Here is a 21,770-nt window from a genome sequence, read left to right on the forward strand (position 1 = left end):
TTGAAAACGTGGCTGTCTACCATTGGTGCTTGGCTGGAAGATTCTTATATTTAAGAGTTTGAGGTCTCAACGGCTTGTCGTGCGAGAGAGGAGTTCAATGCTCAATATGTGCTGAAAATTTAAAAAATAAAAATTTGAAAATTTAAGGCAGGCTAATGTGATAGTGAAAATCTAAGAACTCTTGTAGCGCGAGGGTTCCCCAACACCTTTCTCCGTTCTTCCCTGAAAAAATTTAAAAAACTCATCTAATTATTGGCAAAAAAAATGTTGTAAAACTTATGGCTCCTTTTTAAAATTAATTTACAAATAATAGGATAATTTGCATTGAGTTTTTCAATACTACGGAGAAAAAGAAAGTTTTGGATTCAGATACAATAAACTGAAGAAGGTGACCGTTTGATAATCGTTTTATTTGTAGTTTTTATTGTTTAAAACTTTTAAAATTTTCTTTGGAAACCAATTTTAATTTTTATAAAGATAAAAATTTATTTCAATACCAACCAAAATTTGAAAGCTCACAAAAGTAACTTTTATAAATTAATTTCTATTTTTTAGCCAAAAAAAAACCGATTTTGTAATTAAACGAGTATTTATAGTGATGGAAAGTGGGATGAGCAACATTTGGAGTTTGCCAAAATTACGAGGTTTTAATTTTTTAAATGGTAGCCGTTGTTTTGACATTCAACTGATTTACAACTTTTCTCGAATCTAAATAATTTTCATTCTCTTTTTCTTCCTTTACACTCTTATGTTATTCTTAGTCGTAGAATTTAATAAATTAAAGAAAAATTAAAACATAAAAAAAATGCAAAAAGAAGAAAATGAGTCTTGAAAATCACTACACGTCATGGCCTTAATGTGTGTTCTATGCAGGAAGGTTAACGGTTTAAGGAGTACGTCTTTCACAGTTGACTACTATCAACCTAATAAAGTCGCAAATTCACACAATGTCAAAAACTCAAAACAGCAGTTTGCAATTTAAGATTTGATTATAATATTTGCATGTATTTAATACAGATAATGATTATATTAAATACATATGTTCTCATAAATTACCGTCAAATAATAATTATAGTATTTGAGAAAATTGGAAGCTAATTACTCATTCAAAATGGAGGGTAAACCTCAGCGGTTCAAAATATAGCACAATAAAAAACGCCAAAACTTCATCAAAAAAAAAAAAAAAAAAACGCCAAAACTCCTATAATGCCCTTGCATGTTTGTAATATTAAAGGGGTAAAACCAACTTTATATATTAGTTTTATGGGTAAAGTACAAAAAACTACCTCAACTATTAGTGTCACGACACTTTCATACCTCATCTTTTAAAATTGACAATGTCCTCATCTTACGAATTTGTGTCAATGTTATACCTTCCGTTAGCTTGGCATGAATTTCTCAGTTAAATACTGACGTGACTTGATTAAGAGCCCACTTTCTATTAAAAAAAATTAAAAAAATATTATTAAAAACTAAAAAAAAATCATTTAATATTTTTTAAATATTAAAATAATAAAAAAAAGTAAAAAAAACAAAACAAAACAAAGCCTTCGTCCCTTTCCCTCCTCCCTCCCTCCCCCATCTACATGCTGCAACCCAGAAAACAAAAGAAGAAGAAGAAAAAAAAAAACAAAACTTCATCCCATCCCCCCCGCTCGGCGTCCTTCTCTCTTCTCCCCCACCCCCCCAACCCGAGCCCCTACCTGCAACCCAAAAAAAAAATCCCAGTTCGTCTTCCCTTCGCATCCACTCTCCGCACCCACCCTTGCACCCACCTAACCTCGCACCTATCCCTCGCGAAATCGGCCTGGTGAATGGGATATGGGTTTATTTATTTATTTCTTCTTCTTCCTCCTCATTTTTTTTTCTTTCTGGGTTGCAAGGGGTTGGATTTGTTTTTTTGGGGGGGGGGGGGAGAACTGGGTTGGGTTTTTTTTTTTTTTTTTTTTTTTTTTTTGTTTTTCTTCTTCTTTTTCTCATCCTTATTCCTTCTTCTTCTTCTTCTTCTTCTTCGGGGGGTTTGGGGGTTGATGGGTTTTCAAATTTTTTTTTTGGTTGAAGATTATGCAGGGGTTGTCACACAAATCCCTGGATTCACGGCACTCCGTCGATTCCTGCGCGTTCCAACTACAGCAGCAACAGCAGCAAACCTCCACGCCCACCTTCAAAACCTTAGACTCCGCTGATCGCAAATCCAAGGGCCTCCTCGTCCACACCAAGCGCCCCTGCCTCTCCAACAGGACGACTTATTTTTCTATCAATGCCATCGACATGTCCCGGCTTACCTTGGTCGACGACGACAGGACGATCTCCAGCGGACACCATACCAGGAACGGGAGCTTCCGGTTCATCGCGAAGAAGCGACGGCGTCATGGGTCGAGGTCGGTTTCCGGGATGAGAAGTGAGCAGAGTGGGACCCAGATGTGCTGCTCGATTGGGGCTTCGGCGGCGTATGGGACGTGTTCAGATTTTCTGGTAGTGGTGGGGACGGACTCAAGTGGGGAGCTGTTTGGGAATGGGGATGCGAATTGGGCGTAGGATGTGAGTGAGGCGAGGAAATCAAGGAAGGAAAAAGATGGAGGTGGGGGTAATGGAGAGAAGGAGAATGTGGGTGTTGGGTTTGGTCCCACTAGGGGTTTTGATGCTCAGGGGAATGAGTCCGGGGACGGCAGTGAACCGGGTTATTGCAGGGACGTGGAGTTCGGCTATGGCAATGAGTTTGATGAAGAGGAGGAGGATACTCAGGTATTGTTTTGGGGCGATCAATTTGGAGATGCTGATTCTATGATGGAGACAGTGGGGGAGAATACATTCGTGGATCAAAAGTCCCATCACAGATGTCGGCGTAAGAAACACGATTGCAGAATGGTTGATGCATTGAGGTAGGCGAATTGATTGGAGCATACAAACAACTTCTATATATCATTTTTCTCGGTAAGCAAAGGTTCCTTTGTATCATTTCGGCATCAGCTTTCTATTCAGAAGGAAGGATGTTGGCAACCTGATGGAATCTGTGTATGCTCTAATCACTGCTGTCACACTTGTCAGGTCCATTTTGAGAGTGAGAGGTTTTGGTGTATATACACAATTGAATTCGGATTTATGCGGCAAATTTGCATTCTAAAATCGTGTGCAAAGGATTATGAATGTGCCATTAGACTCGCTAGCGTCTGAATGCAGGATGAATTCATATGTACGTTTCTGGTGAGTTTGTAGGGTTCGGGCTGAACTTACATTACCATTATATTAATAATGCCACAATTGTTTTCTAAAAAAAAAAGGGAAGAAGATGAAGATGGGGAGAAAGAGAATGGGGAAGGGGGTGGAAGGGACGAAAGGTTTTGATTTTTGTTTATTTTTTATTTTTTATTTTTTAACTTTTATTTATTATTTTAATATTTAAAAATATTAAATATTTTTTTTTATATTTTATTAATTTTTTAATAGAAAGTGAAGTCTGGATTAAGCTATGTGAGCATTTAACTGCAAATTAACGGCATGCTAACGGAAGGTATAATATTGGCACAAATTCGTAAGATGAGGTATGACATTGTCAATTTTAAAAAATAAGGTATGAAAGTGTCGTGACACCAATAGTTAAGATAATGTTTTGTACTTTACCCTAGTTTTATTTATGAATTGGCCCCCATGTCTGTTGTCTTCAAAGTGGCGAGCTGCGAATTGGTTGTTTTTGCAGATGAGGGCATATTTGCCAGAAGGTAAAGTGTCACCTAGGTCAAAAATCACCCGCGCAATTTAACTTCGCTCCCAATATGTGGCGCCAATTCTACATTTCGGTATAAATTCCAGTTCCACATTCGCGCTCAGCAATCAGCATTCTCTCTCTGCGAATCGGAAAAATGCAACGCCAGCAGTCGATCCTCTCCTTCTTCAAGAAACCCTCGCCCGAAAAGCAGAGCTCCGACGCCGCAACTGCACCAAACGGCCGCCGAGCTTCTCAGCTTCCGGTGACGCAGCAGGAACAAAAGACCTCCGTTTCTAAGCAGACTACGGCGGCTCTTGAAGTTACCGGAACCGACACTCCGCCGGAGAAGGCTCCACGTCAGATTTTGCCTGTGAATGTGGAGAGCCTGAAAGAGTCGTCTCCATTTGCCAACATCATGCTTAAATTTATGAAGGTCGATGATACCCAAAAAGCTCCTCAGAGCCAGAGGTATTATTTATTAATTATTATTTTGGTTAATGAAGGTCGATGATACGCAATAATATTAATTATTTTTATAAAATTTGAACATATATTTATGGATAAACTTAGGGTTTAGGGTTTTAATTTCTGTTCAAGTTCTGCAATCAATTTATAAATTTAATTTGATTTTTTGTAGGAAGCAATCAAATGCTGGTTCCTCTAACGGTTGTACAGAGTCTGGTAAGTTTACCGAGCCTCAAGGATTGTGTGAACAAGCAGTGGCATCTCAACATTTTCTATTTAACAAAAATGTTACCAATTCCAATGAGAAAACTGGTGAAGCTTCTGTTGTGCATATTGATAGTGACATTGTTGGGCCAGAAACGCCTGGGGCACAGCGTCTGGTTCCCCGAATGAAACGGATTCAAGATGATATTCCGAAGTTTGGGGATAAGTTAGATGGTCCGTTGCAAAATTCTAGCAAAAGAGTGAAACTTCTTCAGGAGCCAGCAGTAGCCTTGGACAAGAGTAATGGAGAAGCATCTGACATGGCTAGCAAGTTTGACTGGCTTGACCCGTCCCGAATCAGAGATGGAAATAGAAGGCGGCCTGATGATCCTCTCTATGACAAAACAACACTGTATATACCACCTGATGCTTTGAAGAAGATGTCAGCATCGCAAAGACAATATTGGGATGTCAAGTGTCAATATATGGATGTTGTTCTTTTCTTCAAAGTGGTTAGTTACAACTGCTTATGTGCTTATAGTTAATATAATTTGTAATTGTTTGTGAAAGTGTAGTTTGTTGTACTAGGACTTTTGGGATGATTTCTATTCATCCAATTCAGATTTCGAAGTTTAAATCCTTGTTTTTCGAACTGCATTACCTAATCTCATGGCTTGTGATCAACCTCAGGGAAAATTTTATGAGCTTTATGAACTAGATGCTGAAATTGGCCATAAGGAGCTTGATTGGAAAATGACCTTAAGTGGTGTAGGGAAATGTCGTCAGGTGAGTTGATGCACTAAATCGTTTGATTCACATTACTTATTCTGATCATCCTTTTAGAACTATATGTCTATATGTTGACCCGAGTATTTCCACCCATATGATGTAGGTTGGTATCTCTGAAAGTGGGATTGATGATGCTGTCGAAAAGCTGGTTGTGCGTGGGTATGTGATTGACTAGTCTTACAATGATTTGATTATCATCTGCATTTATTTGTTGAATGATGCCTTTGATCACATCATCCTAGGTGGTCATATGCAATTGTCTCATTTCCTACATTGCTACAGCATAGTTGACTTGTTATCTGTTACATCTTCTGTGAAGCTATAAAGTTGGAAGGATAGAGCAGCTGGAGACTTCTGATCAAGCAAAAGCCAGAGGTGCCAAAGCTGTAAGTTGGCCATGTTAATCTAAGATTTAAAGATTATTGTTAGTTCTACACTTTGTGATTGTTTAGGTGACCTTGTACTTGCACAGTCTGACTTTTAATCCCTGTCTTACAGGTCATTCCGAGAAAGCTGGTTCAGGTAGTCACACCATCAACCACAACTGACGGAAATATTGGGCCTGATGCTGTTCATCTTCTTGCATTAAAAGAGGTTTGTAGCGTCCTGATCTCAAATTTTTGAATGTGCATGCTACATAAGTTTTTTGCAATCTGTTTGATACCTCACAATCCTTGTCCTAAGTGATGTTACTAGCATTACGGATCACAGAAATTTCCTTGTTATATGGTCCAATTGAGAGACCCATGAACACAATGGTTATTCAACTCGGAGTTGTTTTTTTAGGTGAACTTAGAGTTGTTAGAAGGAAGCACCAAAACAGATTCTTATTTTGTTAAGATCATTCTGGCCATTTTAAAGCTGACATATTTTTCGCAGTTTCTTTATATCATATGTAGTAGTTGGCCACATAGCATCTTCCGATGTTTTTCCTTGTATATGGGCTTGAAGGATTTTCATTTTTTCTACAAGTTCCTATATTTTTGCTACTAGAGAAGTGTTTTATGCATTATAGAATTTAAAATGCACTTCCCTGGTTTGGTGTGTTCAGGTGAGCTCTGAGGTGCATAATGGTTCAGTTGTATATGGATTTGCTTTTGTTGATTGTGCTGCTTTAAAGTTCTGGATTGGTGCCATAAGTGACGATGCCTCCTGTGCTGCTTTGGGGGCTTTATTGATGCAAGTATGTTCTTGTATTCTTTTCATTGTGTAGTATCTTTAGTGAAGTAGTTTCAAAGGCTTGAAAATTGATATTCTAATTTTGTTGATGGTGTTTGATTTAGGTGTCACCTAAAGAAGTTATATATGAAAGTAGAGGTAAATATTCTTGCGATGCCCTTTCTGCCTACATATTTGGCAGATTTCAATATTAATGCATGAAAATCATTTCATCACTTGAAACATACAACCTCAAATCTACGCAGGGCTGTCAAGAGAAGCTCAAAAAGCCTTAAAAAAGTACTCAACAGGTTCGAGATATCCTTTTCTTTTTCCCAATTGAAAACAAATCCAAGTGATCGAGATAGAGAGAGCATGTGTGTGTGAGTGGTGTAGGTGATTCTGACTGCGTTTCTGTTTATCATGCAGGTTCTGCTGCACTGCAACTGACTCCAGTGCAGTCACTCACTGATTTTTCGGATGCTTCTGAAGTTAGAAATGTAATTCAGTTGAAAGGGTACTTCAAAGGGTCTTCCAATTCATGGAATCATGGACTTGACAGTGAGATACACCATGAAATCACTTTATCTGCACTTGGCGTTCTTATTGGCCATCTATCCAGGTTGATGGTAAGCTCACTTAAATGTCTTTCAAAAACGAAAAATAATTATCCAGTGAATATATGTCTGCCATAAAGTAACTGATGCGTTCCATTTCTTATGCAGTTAGATGATGCTTTACGAAATGGAGATATATTACCTTACCAAGTTTATAGGGGTTGCCTCAAAATGGATGGACAGACACTGGTAAATCTGGAAATTTTCAGTAATAATGCTGATGGTGGTCCATCAGGCAAGTGTTCTCCTTTCCTTGAATTCAACCAGAATACTGAGTGAGTCCATTTTTTTATTGTGCTTTTTGGTATCTTTTACCAGGTACACTGTACGCATATCTTGATAACTGTGTAACATCATCCGGTAAGCGGCTTTTGAGGAAGTGGCTCTGCCATCCTCTGAAATCTGTTGAAGCCATTAATAATAGGCTTGATGTAGTTGAAGATCTACTGGTACATCCAGAAATGATACCACTTATTGCTCAATATCTTCGCAAGATTCCAGACCTAGAAAGGTTACTCGGACGGATTAGGGCAAGTGTTCAGTCCTCAGCTTCTCTCCTACTCCCGTTGTTTGGCAAAAAAGTATTGAAACAGAGAGTAAGCATTTTCTACTTTAATATGGAAGTTATATTGAAACTTTATAAAATATGGCAAATGTTTTTCTGTTCAAATTTGAGTGTTCAGAGAATAGATTCCATTGATTTTATCAACCCATTCTCCTTAACCATGAATGTATGGTAAGAAAAGATAACACCGAACACGAACTTTTAATGTTGTACAGGTGAAAGTGTTTGGGACTCTTGTGAAGGGCCTGAGATCTGGATTGGATTTGTTAAAGCTATTACAGAATGAAGGGCATATCATTGAACGATTATCAAAAGTATTTAAAGTTCCAAGTCTGAGTGGCAGTGATGGGCTTGATCAACATCTTACCCAATTTGAAGCTGCTGTAGATAGTGAATTCCCAAATTACCAGGTATACGTTTTTCAATTCTCATACCTTGCTCTATTAGAAGTGTCCATTTCTCTTCTTTGGTGTTAATTAGTTTATGTAGAACACTCCTGTCAGCGAGTGTAATATATTTCCGTTGATAGTCAATACTCTGCTCTTTCATAGATCTCATTTCCTCGATTGTGTTCTATTATTGGATTTCCGAGAAGCATACAACTAGAGACTTCTTTTTTTTAGTCCTAGCAACGACAAATGAAGTTCTTCCGTTAGTGTGCAAGCAGGAGCCTTGCTAATTGATTATTTGTGGTGACAACTTTTGTTAAATAATTCTCTCTCTCTCTGGTTGTCCCTTTTTTATGGTTTAAAAAGTGCAATAAATCTTCAGTTTCTTTCAGTATTATCTTTTTGACTTTTCTTGGACTGCTCTATATCAGGATAATCATTAAACTAGTACTGCATATTGTATGAATTTTTTTTGCATGACTAAGATTCTGATTTTAGTTTCAAGAGTTAAACCTCTGTGAAGTATACTGACATTGAATTTGGTGCCAGAATAACGAGGCAACTGATTCACATGCCGAAACACTCTCCATCCTGATTGAACTATTTATCGAGAAAGTAAAAGAATGGTCTGATGCCATACATGCCATCAACTGTATTGATATACTAAGATCTTTTGCTGTTACTGCAAGTTTCCCATCTGGGACCATGTCCAGACCTGTTATTTTGCCTCAATCAGAAGATATGACTTTGAATGGAGAGAACCAAAGTCCTACACTTGCTACTAAAGGACTATGGCATCCATTTGCTCTTGGGGAAAATGGAGGACTGCCTGTCCCAAATGACATGGTCCTAGGTGAGGGTACAGATGGCCATCATCCACGCACTTTACTACTGACTGGGCCAAATATGGGTGGAAAATCAACTATTCTTCGCGCCACATGTCTTGCTGTTATACTAGCCCAGGTTCTTTTTGCCTTGAGTGATTTCTTCTGTAATTTAAACCCAGAAGTTGGTCAGTGAAGACCATTAGATGTTTTGATGTTTAGTCATTTGATTCATTGATGTCTTGCAGCTGGGTTGTTACGTGCCTTGTGAGACATGTGTTCTCTCACTTGTAGATGTCATCTTCACACGGCTTGGTGCCACTGATCGTATCATGACTGGCGAGAGTAAGCCTTTTTTAGCAGACCAACAGTCTCGTTTCCTTTACTTTTATTCTTCGTATTCTGAATCACCTCCGAAAAGACAATTTTGTGATGATCTTAAATTGCAAAATCTGACCATGGAAGTGTTCTCAATTGCTTTTGTAGGTACGTTCTTTGTGGAATGCACAGAAACAGCATCAGTTCTTCAACATGCCACTCAAGATTCTTTGGTTATTCTTGATGAATTGGGTCGTGGAACGAGCACTTTTGATGGATACGCAATTGCATATGCTGTAAGATTACTTTGCTCTTTACTACAAGGCCATCATATTATTGATAATTATGCCATAGCTATGTATCAATAGATTCATTACTATGTTTTTGTTTGTTGGTCAGGTCTTTCGCCATCTTGTCGAGAAGATTAACTGCAGATTATTGTTTGCGACTCACTATCACCCGCTGACCAAGGAATTCGCTTCTCATCCACACGTTACATTACAACACATGGCATGTTCTTTCAAGTCAAAATCTGCATGCCCTTCGAAAGGTGACCAAGAGCTGGTATTTCTCTATCGCCTTACCAATGGGGCATGCCCAGAGAGTTACGGACTGCAAGTAGCAATGATGGCTGGGATCCCAGAGCAGGTGGTCGAAGCTGCTTCAAAGGCCGGCCAAGTAATGAAGAAATCCATTGGGCAAAGTTTCAAGACCAGCGAACAGAGATCAGAGTTTTCTACTCTCCACGAGAGCTGGCTGAAGACCCTGCTAGCTGCCACGCTGACCGGTAATTACAATGACGAAGATTGTTTTGATGTGCTGTTTTGTTTGCAGCACGAACTTAAGAGCTCGTATCGATCGGGCAACTGACAAAGGGCACGAGATTTCTATAGATAGCAGCGTGAAAACTTTGAGTTTTGATGCCTCTCTGACTGTTGTAACTTCGTATTTTACTAAACTGCATCCGGAAATGTTTCCCCTTAACGGAAAGGAAGAAAAGGAGGAGATAATTGTGGTGGAAATCATCAATTATCAAAAGGGGTGTGATATCCACACATCTTATTTTACTTCTTACACATCTTTTTAATTTTAGGACGTCGGATTGGATGAATTAAAGACCAATAGACATAAATTATCAAGGGATGTGTGAGAAGTAAAATGGAGTGTGGATAGCACATCCCTTATCAAATTCCTTTAACCATACAAATTAACTAAAAACTAAACATCAAGTTTCCCGGGTAATTCGGGTTTTGTATAACTTTGTCAAATGACAAAACCACCCTCCTATCTCACTCTTGCATTTTCAGTAACACTGTCGATAGTTGACACCAGAAAAACCCAAAATGGTCCTTCCACAGCACTAGAACCACACAACTAACTTAACTGTTTTTTGAAATTTGTTCGAACTTCTCTCCCTTCCTCCCCTGAGACTGCCATGCATGGAGAAAGATCCGATCGGTGATGAGAGGCAAATCGAGCCGGAACAAGCAAACAAAGCTCAAGAGGAAAGAGCTGGGATTGTCGTGCATGCTAAACACCGAAGTTGGTGCCGTCCTCGCCGTCGTCCGCCGTCCCCTGGACCCAACCTCCCACTGCTTCGCCCCCCGGAGGACATCATCGACCCTTCCTTTCTCCAATCTCTAAAATCCTTCCGCGCCCTAATCCTCAACCCCCAGCAGGAATGGCGCACAATAGAGCCCTCCATCTACCTCTCCCCCTTCCTAGATGTCATCCAAAGCGACCACGTCCACGCCTCCGCCACCCGCATCGCCCTCTCCGCCACGCTGAAGATTCTCAAGCTCGGAGTCTTCGACGAGAAGACTCCGGGGGCGAAAGAAGCTATTAACACCGTGGTCACCTCCATCTCCACGTGCTGGCTTGGAAGAACTGACTCTGTTAACGAGGACGCCGTGATGATGAACATCCTCCAAATCCTGACCGGAATCATGAACCACCGCGCTTTGGTTCTGCTCTCCGATCAGGCCATCTGCACAATCGTGAACACCTGTTTTCAGGGTGTTCAGCAATCGGCGAACAGAGGAGACTTGCTCATGCGAAGTGCGAGGTACACAATGCACGAGCTGATCCAGATCAAATTTTCGCGGTTGCCAGAAATCGATTTCCAAGATGAGGACGGCTCGGCGAGTACTGACACCGAAGACGCCGATGCGGACGATGGGAATTTGGATTCAGGGTATGGGATCCGGTGGGCGGTTGATATTTTTCACTTCTTGTGTTCTTTGTTGAACGTGGTTCAGGTGGTTGAGACGGATCAGGGGTGAGGATGTGCAGCTTTTCGCTCTTGTTCTGATCAACTCCGCGATCGAGTTGAGCGGGGATGGAATCGGGTCTCATTCGAAGTTGTTGAGGATGATGAAAGATGATCTCTTTCACCATTTGGTTCACTCCGGCACGAGTTCAAGCCCGCTTGTTTTTTCCATGATTTGCAGTACGATTTTGAACATGTATCACTTTCTTCAGAGGTGAGGTTTTCGGGTTCATTTCGAGATGTCTGCGAATTAAACACATTTCGATTTTGAGAATTCTTTGCTTTGTTTTTGCAGATTCATTCGGCTTCAATTAGAAGCATTCTTCACATTTGTGCTGTTTCGAGTTTCAGCTCCCAGAGTGTCAATCCAACTTCAAGAGGTTGCAAGGGATTATAAATTTCTGCAGACAACTGACGTTCGTCGTAGAGGTCTATGTGAACTACGACTGTGATCCGCTTTGCCATAATGTGTTTGAGGAGATTGGGATGTTGCTTTGCAAGCAGTCTTTTCCGGTCGCAAGCCCTTTGAAAACTTTACAAATACAAGCCTTTGAAGGGTTTGTTTTCGTGATCCACAACATTGCAGATAGTATTGATAGAGAAAATGATACAAGCCCTTCCGGACCCTACCCGATTGAGATCACAGAGTATACGCTGTTTTGGGAAGACAAACTGAGAGGTGATTCAGAAGTTTGGGTGCAATTTGTAAGGCTGAGGAAAGCGCAGAAGAGAAAAGCATTGATTGCTGGACACCATTTTAATCGCGAGAAGGGAATGGAATACTTGAAGCTTTCCAACCTAGTCTCTTACCCTCCGGATCCAAAGACTTTGGCTTATTTCTTTCGTTACACCCCTGGGCTTGACAAGATGATGATAGACGATTATCTTGGTGATCCCGACGAGTTTCACATCAAAGTACTTAAAGAATTCACCGGAGCCCTTGGATTTTCAGGCATGAATCTTGACAGTGCTCTCCGAACTTATCTGGAGACTTTCCGTTTGCCAGGAGAGTCCCAGAAGATTCAGAGGATTCTCGAAGCGTTTTCAGAGAGTTTTTTTGAGCAGCAGTCTGCAGATCTTTTCGTGAACAAAGACACTGTATTCATTCTTTGCTACTCTCTCATTATGCTCAATACTGATCAGCACAATCCGCAAGTGAAGAAGAAGATGACGGAAGAAGAGTTCATCAGGAATAATTGGGCAATCAATGAAGGGAAGGATCTTCCTAGAGAGTATCTGTGCGAGCTTTTCCAATCCATATCGAACAATGCAATCACGCTTTTTGGTCAATCCGGTATGACAGTACTAATGAACCCGAGCAGATGGATTGAGTTGATGAACCGTTCCAAAACTGTGCAGCCTTTCATTCTATGTGATTTTGATCGTCGGCTAGGCAGAGACATGTTTGCTTGCATTGATGGCCCTTTAGTCACAGCTATTTCTGCATTTTTCGAGCAAGCTGAAGAAGAGGAGTTGCTCCATGAATGCATTGAAGGATTATTCTCGGTAGCCAGGATAGCGCAGTACCGCCCGGAGGACACACTCGATGAGCTCATTGCCACCTTCTCGAGATTCACACGCCTCTGCGGAAGAAACACTCTTTGCTTTTAGCAAAGATTTGATGCCAAGAATGGCTACACTAGCTATTCTCACCATCGCAAACAACTTTGGAGAGTCGATCAGAGGGGGTTGGAGGAACATTGTGGACTGTTTGCTGAAACTCAAGAGGCTTAACCTACTTCCCCAAAATGTCCTTGAGTTTGATGCTGCTTCCACCTCATCTGATGCTTAACCAACATCTGAATCGGGCATAATCTTTCCTGCTCACGATCCCAAATTTGGAGGACAACAAGCTTCTGGCATGATTAGTCGATTCTCACATCTTCTATCACTAGAGTCCGGAAGATGCTGCATCTCTTGGCATGAGTGAATTTGAACAGAACCTGAAGGTTATCAAACAATGCCGAATTGGGGACATCTTCAGCACTAGTTCAAACTTTCCCAAGGACTCTTTGCTCAACCTCGGGCATTCGCTAATATATGCAGCTGCAGGGAAAGGGCAGAAGTTTAGCACACCCGTAGAAGAAGAAGAGACCGTTGGGTTCTGCTGGGATTTGATAGTTGCCATCTCCTTGGCCAACGTCCATAGGTTCCAAGCATTTTGGTTGAGTTTTCATGGTTATCTGCTGGCGGTTGCTAAGTTTCCCATGTTCTCCCCAATCCCATTTTCCGAAAAAGCCATTGTAGGCCTCTTCAAGGTCTGTCTCAAGCTCCTTGGTACCGACCTGACAGAATCCCTGAGGAGCTCATTTTCAAGTCGAGAAATCTAATGTGGAAGCTGGAAAAAGAAATTCTCGACACCTGCAGTGAGTCCATTACACAATCAGTAAACAAGATTCTCGTTGAGTACCCTGCCAATTTGCAAACCCAACTCGGATGGAAGTCAGTTCTCCACTTGTTATCAGTCTCCGGGCGACACCCTGACACCTATTAGCAGGGAGTTGAGACTCTGATGATGATGATGTCTGATGGAACCCATGTATTGCAGACAAATTACGCTTACTGCATCGACTGTGCCCTTGGTTTTATTGCTCTAAAAAACAGCCCGTCGGAGAAGAACTTGAAGATACTTGACCTGTTAGCAGATTCTGTAAACTTGTTGATCCAATGGTACAGAAATCAGTACTCAGATCCTGGGAACAATTACAGCATCGCGAGCAACACGAGTAACTCCTCCTTAGAAGACTCAAAAGGTTTCGGCTCTAACAACTTTGCCGTGAATTTGTTTGTCAAGCTAGGGGAGGCATTTCAAAAGATCAGCCTAGCTCGGCGAGAAGAAATAAGAAACCATGCAGTCTTGTCGGTTCAAAAAAGTTTCAAACTTGCTGAGGAACTAGAATTCACACCAACCAACTGTACCAACTGTTTGAACCTTGTTATCTTCGCGATGGTGGATGATCTGCACGAAAAGATGCTGGAGTACTTGCAAAGAGAGAACGCAGAGACAGAGATGAGAGGCATGGAAGGGACCTTGAAGACTGCATTGGAGCTCCTAACAGACGTGTACTTGCAGTTTCTGATACCGATTTCCCAATGCAGCAGCTTTCGGACATTTTGGTTGGGAGTGTTGAGAAGGATGGACACATGTATGAAGGCGGATTTGGGAGCATATGGCAAATCAAAACTGCCGGAAATTGTGCCGGAGTTGTTGAGAAAGATGATTACGGAGATGAAGGCGAAGGAGATATTAGTGCAGAAGGAGGGTGATGATCTTTGGGACATAACACATATTCAGATACAATGGATTGCTCCTTCAATCAAGGAGGAGCTGTTTCCAGAAGAAAGTTTGTAATAAATATGAATTTTTCTTATTTTTCACTTAAAAAAGTCAATAGAAAATATTTATGAGTCTTCGTAGAAAATTTTAGATATAAAAATTTTAATCGATTTTGTGACATATTCAAAAATAAAAATAATTTGATAAAACTGAAGGATAACAGGAGATGAATGTCTTGCAAGTTAATCCCCAAAACAGTTGAGAACAGCGATTAGATGTCCCCTTCCTTCTCGATCATAATATGTCCTGAGACAAGAAATTAGGACAAATTCAGAAATTTCATCAACAAGAAGAAGATGCTTTCCTAAATCTCAAGATAACATTCAACCTTGAAGAGTATGTTAACATCTTGTTCTGAAGCACACATAGGACTGATACAAGTGTATGGCTCATTTGGAAGCGTTTTCAAAATGATTGAAAGTGCTTTTGAAACCAATCCTAGTAAAATAATGCAAGTGAATCCTGAAAAGGCACTTGAGGTGCTTCCTGCAAGAACTTCAAGTGCTTTTGGAACCCAAAAACACTTTCACCAAAAGCGGTTTCAGTCATTTTAAAAGCACTTTCAAACGAGCCTGTATTTTGGATCATCCGCTAAAACATGAGGCTAGCAAGTTCTAATGTTTGACAGTCTAAAGGCTCATGAACACAACAAAGTTGTATCTTGCCCTTGTATCCATGTACGTTCTCCATTTAGTATTTACCGAATCAATGTTTCTTTTCTTCTTAAATCAATTCTAATAGCGGTCACCAACAATTTTCTCTTTAAATACAAAAAAATAACGCATCTCAAACATAACTGAAGCCATAGAACACAATGCATGAGCCTCTGCATAACCACGAAAGCCATTGTTTGTGGGATTTTGGGTTTCGAAGGCAGAACATTAAGATCATGTCTTTAATGTTTTTGATACTAAATCATGTCTTTAATGTTTTTGATACTAACATTAGTAATTAAAAAAAAAAAAATGGGGCCAAAGTAAATCAAATTCTTTCCAAAACAGAGCTACTCAACGAACGGAGAAAATGCCATGAAACATATACTCACATAACTTAACAGAGGAATAAAACCAATCCGTTAATTCTTGGGAGCAAGCATCACAATGTTAGAGGCATAAAATTATACAATCAGAGCAAACTTAGCATATCATAAAACAATAATCTCACAAAAATTATATCTAGAGAATAATTGTAGCAACCAATTCAGTTGCCAACTAAGTTGAAGCAAAAGACAGATACCACACACCCTCACCTGCATCAGTCACTGAGATCCTCAACAGAAACATCTGTCTCATCATCGTCATCTGCCTCCTGAATTTTCGCAATTTCCACCTGCGCCCTCTCTAGAATCTGCTTCTTCTGCAACTCCAACTCCTTGTTGAAATTCTTCCTCATCTTCTCCAATTCCCTCATCTGCTGCCTCTTACTACTCTCAATCTTCTCATAAATCTCCCCAAACTTGTGAATTGAATCCGCCAACACTCTATACGAAGACCCTTCATCCCCGTCCCCTCCATGCATCCCTGCCATTCTTGGTGGAAACACATCGAAATCATCATTCCCATTCTCATCATCATCTGTCTCTGACTCACCAGGACTATCCCTCATCTCATCAAACCCATTCGACCGCTCCAAATAAACCCTTGTGTTCATAAACACATACTCCCCAGAATCAATCCCACAAGCAAGCCCAAATTCCTGCCTCGACGACGATGCCATTAACATCTCCATCTTCTTAAAGTAAGCCCATTTGCTAGAGTTCAACCCCATTTCTTCCATTTTCTCCTTCTCCTTCTTATACTTCCTCTTAAGCATATCCAACATCGACTTACATTGCCCGTCGGTCCTCTCAATCTTCAACGCCTCTGAGACTTTGTATGCTACCTCATGCCAATCATCAGACCTCAAACTCTTCCTCCCCAGCTGAAGAAACCTATCACCCCAAACCTCCAGCAGCATAAACACCGCGTGCTCCGTCCACTCCTCTTCAGACCGAAAACCCGGTTCCCAGTTCGGCATCACCCGAGGTGCAAACTCGTACCTTGATTCCAAATTCTTCGCCTTCCTCTTCTTTGGAAGCCTCTCAAAATCTTCCTCCGCGTCAAAATTCCGATTAAACCCATGTCTGTGCTTGTCTTCTTCGTCGTTGTATTGGTCTTCCCGGCCATTTCCTTCGTCGAAATCGTCCAATTCGTAGTCGTCTTCCTCCGCGTATCGGTTAAGAAGCGGACGAGCATATTGGGTGTTTCGGATATGGATTTTACGGCGACCAGAGGAGTTATGGTGGCTTGCAGAGTAGGATTTCGGATGGTACCTTGGATCGTCTACTATGTCGTCCATTGGAGCACAAAATCGGTAGCTTCACAGCAGGTCGAACCCTAATACCCAATGACGCAAAAAAATTGAGGATTTTTGTGTGGGAAAATTTGAAAAGTAATGTAATTTTGTAGATTGTTTGTTTCCGATGAATTCGAATTTACAATTGAGAGAGATCAGAGGGAAGGGGGATAAGCTCCGAGAGCTGAAACAAAAACCCTAATTTGGCTGGTGGCTTAGAAGATCGAAAGGTTTCGGGTTTACCCGAATGTGTTTGTAAATGCAGATGGATGGGAAAGGTTGACGGTCCCAACCTTTTATGGGACACTCATTGATGGACATTGGCGCCCATTGTTAGTCTTGAACGTTGGACTAATCGTTGCCGATTCATAATTAATCATGCGCTTATGGTTAGAAATCTTTATATTATAAATTACTCTATATAGGTTGTATTTAAAAAAAATCAATTAAAACTAGGGTGGCTTATTCATTGAACTTTATAAAAACAGATGAACGGATTTTTTTATGCATTTGCTACAATAGATTGACTAAACGATTTTATTTTTAATTTATTTTTTTAGAGATAATTTTTACATAATGATTCATAATATGAACAATAATGATCATAAATACCAAGCTATATAATTCGAACACGTAGAATTTTGAGTAAAAATTTCTATTTATCCTTAAGTAGCCTAGCATTTTTCATTTCGTAATTCAATACCGTACAGTTTTTTTCCAGCGATAACTTGAACTTGTATCATGAAAACTTATCATATATATCAACAATCAAAATACATGAAATGAATCTCAACTAGCGGTTGGAACTTGGAGTGCATGACCTCAAGTAAAATCTTCAAATTTTATCCTTTGTTCAATCATCACGTCTGCGTGCTCTCATGCACAGTTTCACCTCAGCCAAATTATATATAAGAAAAACTATTGAAAATGATTTAAAAATTTTGAGTTTTAACAATAAGGACAAAATAAAGTGTAAAGTGAATAGTATCATGATTGACTTTTTAATATAAAAATATAATTTTTTGTTAAAATGAACAGTATCGAGAATTTTTCATTAAAGTTCATTTATATATAACTAGTGAGGTTAACTATTTACGCTTGCGGGAATCTATGTTGTGACTTGTTTGGGTTATTTTATAACAAAATTGTGCCAATTCAAATTTACGAAATCTCCATTTTCTTATTTAAAATATTTGTTGATCATTTCTTATTCGAATGATATGATTACATTTGTTTGTTAAATGTACCCGCTTCCTTCATTTAACTTATGTTTTTTATTTTGGCCAAAACCGAACTGAATGAAACTGAACTCATCCCTAAAGAGAAATAGTAATTTAACAAACGAAGGAAACGAGTTGAGAATTAAATTTCTTTCACAAACGATATGAATATATTTAAATTACAAAAAAAGATAATCAAACTCAAGTGCAGGAAAGAAATGACATTGTGTGGACCACTGTCATGCATCCAAAATATTTGGATGCATTGGATGCATGACAGTGGTCCGCGAGTACATACGTATGGTATAAAACCTAGTCACAAGGTGCGTAATGCAAAAAATGGTAACGTTAAGGAGACTAAATTTTTAAATCAAATTTTGTAAACCAAATGATATGATTGTTGATGATTGGATTGTTACTTAAGTGCTGATCAATGTGCTTATTTCCTATTGGTGATGCACATTTTGGTTGCAATTTGGTTTAGAAATTTGACCTCCTTACCATTATCCATGCAAAAATAACAGTTAAGCCAATCACGTAACAGAGCATGGAATTGAGCTAAACTTACTCAACTCTGACTTCCTCATCGTGTTGTAAAGTGTAGCGGCAGGGCAATTACATGCTGCATTACTAATTTACTACTGCTACTACTACCGTCTGCCATCCCAACTTCCAACTATCAAACAATAGAGATCCTCGAGTTATTATGTAGCAATGCAGCTGTCGGATAAGTTCGTGGGTGGCCATGGCGACGAGGTTAATGTCTGAGTCGTGTGTGCAGGGAATAAGGAAGATAGATGATCATGCTCATGCGGACAAAGGTATAGTGATGATGGAAATCATGTAGTGAAAAAACCAGAGTGGTTATTTGATGTGCCGGCTGCAGAAAATCCCAACATTCCGGGTGGGATTAATGCGGCGGTGGGTTTGGAGGAGAGAGAAGGGATCATACAGTTATAGTTATGGTACTCTGGAAAACCTGCCAATAATGAAATTAGTTTTGGGAAGCTTGACTGTGTTGGAAAATGTGGAGGGGCTGGTGGTGGTGGAAGCCACCATAAGAATAAAAAAGAGAAGAAGCGCTATCAAGGCGGTCGCGATGGTGGAGGTGGATTTGGGGGAGGCATTGGTAAAGGAATTGGTGGAGGTTGGTGCTGGAGAAGGAGTAGGAAAGGGCCATAATTAAGAGTAATGCTACACTTACCATCTAGGGTGCGTTTGTTGCACCGGATTATTTCGAACTAGACTAGTTTTAGGGACTAAGCCGGATTGACTTAGATTAAACTAAGCTGGACTAGTTTAGTGAAACGTTTGGTGCAATATCAGACAAAACTACACACTAATTATTTATTATTATTATTATTATTTATTTACTTTTGTGTTTAAAAACAACAAAACAACAAATTTAAAATATTATTTGTAGTTATTTAACTTTTAAAAACCTAATTAATGTTTCATTTGCCTGCCTTTACTTTTATTTTAGAAGAACAGCCTTTATTTTTTGAAGAGCAGACCGATATTTCCAAAGCAAATCCTCTATGCTTCCTCATTCCTCTCCACCTCCCGCCTCTTCACTTCCTCTCACAAAATCAGTTGCAAATCTTAAAATCAAAATACATAGCAAGAAAGAAATTGATGGAGGTGAGGTGCATGTGTGATTGGCTCGAAGGTATAAGATGATGATTGGATCTGGTTTGGGTTTTCTGGGTGAAATTTTCAAGCTCATCCATTGCAAATTTTTTTTTTGGTTTTCAGGGTTATCTGGGTTCGAATTTTGGGAGTTGGATCTAGTTCTAAAAAGGGAACCTTGGGAAATTTTGTTGCTTTTTTGTTTCGGATTTTGCAGGATCTGGGTTTGAAATGGGTTGTGGGATGCGAGGAAAAGGTAGATGGGAGGACGAAGCGGAGTAGAGTGGTCTTAGCAGTCCGCCCAATTTCGGGGGGTCTCGCTAAGACCCTGTAGCAAAGTTGTTAGTCGGACTCAGTCGAGGCGAGTCTCATTAAACGTAGTCCTCGTGTGAAACAAAAACCGGATTACAGTCCAGTCTAGTCAAGGAAGTTTAGTGAAGCCAAACAAACGGGCCCCTAAGGTCTCGTTTGACAGCTTGGACTGACTACTTCAATCGGATCAAATAAATAGTCATCGGATAGTATTGACTAAATTAATCAATTGTTTGGTGCAGTATCGGATTAATCTGTGTGTCGGATAATTTGTTGGACTATAATAATTTTCTAAACATTTTACAGAATGATTGATGTTGAAATGAAAAAAAAAAAAAAAAATGAGAAAACCAAATATAATTTTACTAAATAAATACATAAAATTAAAAAAAAAAATTGGAAAAGCAAAGGGTAAATAGAAGGAAAATAACTGGGGAATAGGCGAATAGGGTAGGTAGACGGGAAAGGGGTGGGTCTGTCAAATCAAACCCTCTCGGCGACGATAGTACTGGTCTCGCTAGAGGTGGAGAGCTCGATGGAGTTGTTGGGGATGGAATTGAATGGTGGAACCGGGAGAACTCAGATCGACATATCAAAAACTGGAATCACGAAATCGATGTTGAGTGAGTGAAGAACTAGATGCTCTGCTATGGACTTCACATAATAGGTTCAAATGGTGATTATGGGTTGGTGCCTATGTAGAAGGCGACGAGCCAACGGGCAGCACGAAGAGGAAGATGATGATGATGCGAGGCTTGGCTTTGGATTGTGTTCAGTATATTTGAACCCGACTAAATTATACATGGCTTTTGGACTGGCTTGTTAGTACGTCGTGGATTGTACTAATAAAGATGGGCTGCTTATTTATCCGGTGGCTATTTAATGCATAAATGCCCCAAACATCGGATTCGTATAAAATAGTCCTATCTGGTGTCCTATATGGTGTGCCAAACGAGACCTAATTCTTCCATCATATGTACCATCTCTCTAACCGAGATAGGTCCCGCCAATGCATGTGGGACACATCTTTATTAAAGAGAGATGGTACAAATGATGATACAACTGGATAGTAAGAGTAGTATATTTGCATAATTAAAGGTGGCTGACGTATTGGCAAAGGAAGGGGCGTCAATGTTGGCATTGGAAAAGGTGGGGGTGCTGGTGGCGGCATTGGCAAAGGAAGGGATATTGGTGACGGTGCTGGTGGGGGCAGTGGAAAGGAAGAGAGTGCTAGTGAAGGCATTGGTGGTGGTGGTGTAGGTGGAGGCTTTGGTGATGGTGGTGGTAGGGGAATTGGTTGTTGTTTTGGTGGCTGGATTGGTGGTGATGCAGGTGGCGGCATGGATGGTGGGGCTGGTGGTGGCTTTGGAGGTGGTGACAGTGGTGGGGGCTTTGGCGGTGGTGCTGATGCTAGTCAAGGAGGTTTTGGTGAGGGGTGGAGTTGGGGGGAGGATTTGGTGGCTGTGCTGGTAGAGGATTTTGATGGTGGTGTTGGAGGTGGAAGATGAGGGTTTGGCGGGTGCGGCAGAGGTGGTATTAAATGTTGGAGGCATTATTGACAATGGACATGCATGATTATGTCAAACTGGTGTTCTATTCAACCATGTATGTTGAGCCAAAGTAACGACATCATA

The 21,770-nt window shown here is 40.2% G+C and overlaps 3 protein-coding genes and 3 pseudogenes across 3 annotated transcripts; 5 read left to right on the forward strand and 1 right to left on the reverse strand.

Moving 5' to 3' along the window:
• The first annotated feature begins 2,064 nt into the window (after nt 1–2,064).
• LOC103944016 lies at nt 2,065–3,137 on the forward strand (annotated as a pseudogene).
• A 511-nt stretch (nt 3,138–3,648) lies between these two features.
• Nucleotides 3,649–10,102, forward strand: LOC103943839 (DNA mismatch repair protein MSH7). Its single transcript, XM_048586060.1, has 17 exons — nt 3,649–4,174; nt 4,344–4,887; nt 5,066–5,161; nt 5,268–5,323; nt 5,484–5,550; nt 5,663–5,758; nt 6,216–6,347; nt 6,448–6,481; nt 6,589–6,633; nt 6,752–6,951; nt 7,048–7,174; nt 7,258–7,535; nt 7,720–7,914; nt 8,443–8,856; nt 8,966–9,062; nt 9,204–9,331; nt 9,435–10,102. The coding sequence occupies exons 1-17, from the start codon at nt 3,861–3,863 to the stop codon at nt 9,903–9,905; spliced, it is 3,294 nt and encodes a 1,097-aa protein (XP_048442017.1). The 5' UTR covers nt 3,649–3,860; the 3' UTR covers nt 9,906–10,102.
• Nucleotides 10,103–10,234: 132 nt separating this feature from the next.
• LOC103938840 lies at nt 10,235–14,718 on the forward strand (annotated as a pseudogene).
• On the forward strand, nt 11,565–14,718 carry LOC103944017 (annotated as a pseudogene).
• Nucleotides 14,646–17,279, reverse strand: LOC103943840 (trihelix transcription factor ASIL2-like). Its single transcript, XM_009354200.3, has 2 exons — nt 15,891–17,279; nt 14,646–14,887 (listed from the first exon to the last, which is right to left on the reverse strand). The coding sequence occupies exon 1, from the start codon at nt 16,976–16,978 to the stop codon at nt 15,896–15,898; it is 1,083 nt and encodes a 360-aa protein (XP_009352475.2). The 5' UTR covers nt 16,979–17,279; the 3' UTR covers nt 14,646–14,887; nt 15,891–15,895.
• Nucleotides 17,280–19,108: 1,829 nt separating this feature from the next.
• On the forward strand, nt 19,109–21,644 carry LOC108867003 (glycine-rich cell wall structural protein-like). Its single transcript, XM_048578123.1, has 3 exons — nt 19,109–19,342; nt 20,042–20,138; nt 21,256–21,644. Exons 1-3 carry the CDS (start codon nt 19,109–19,111, stop codon nt 21,642–21,644), a joined length of 720 nt encoding a protein of 239 aa, XP_048434080.1.
• The last annotated feature ends 126 nt before the right edge of the window (nt 21,645–21,770 follow it).

The sequence above is a fragment of a genome, unplaced genomic scaffold (assembly GCF_019419815.1).
Source record: "Pyrus x bretschneideri cultivar Hongxiangsu unplaced genomic scaffold, Pyrus_bretschneideri_v1 Contig1, whole genome shotgun sequence".
Taxonomy (NCBI): domain Eukaryota; kingdom Viridiplantae; phylum Streptophyta; class Magnoliopsida; order Rosales; family Rosaceae; genus Pyrus; species Pyrus x bretschneideri.

Excerpts from the sequence above, each read along its gene's own strand:
- LOC103943839 (XM_048586060.1), top strand. The coding sequence starts at position 3,861 with ATGCAACGCCAGCAGTCGATCCTCTCCTTCTTCAAGAAACCCTCGCCC. Across the intron at positions 5,759-6,215 it reads ATCTTCTTGCATTAAAAGAG|GTGAGCTCTGAGGTGCATAA; the intron begins GTTTGTAGCGTC and ends TGGTGTGTTCAG. Across the intron at positions 6,348-6,447 it reads TGGGGGCTTTATTGATGCAA|GTGTCACCTAAAGAAGTTAT; the intron begins GTATGTTCTTGT and ends TGTTTGATTTAG.
- LOC103943840 (XM_009354200.3), bottom strand. The coding sequence starts at position 16,978 with ATGGACGACATAGTAGACGATCCAAGGTACCATCCGAAATCCTACTCT.
- LOC108867003 (XM_048578123.1), top strand. The coding sequence starts at position 19,109 with ATGCGGCGGTGGGTTTGGAGGAGAGAGAAGGGATCATACAGTTATAGT. Across the intron at positions 19,343-20,041 it reads TGGTAAAGGAATTGGTGGAG|GATCTGGGTTTGAAATGGGT; the intron begins GTTGGTGCTGGA and ends CGGATTTTGCAG. Across the intron at positions 20,139-21,255 it reads AGTCCGCCCAATTTCGGGGG|GAAGGGGCGTCAATGTTGGC; the intron begins GTCTCGCTAAGA and ends GTATTGGCAAAG.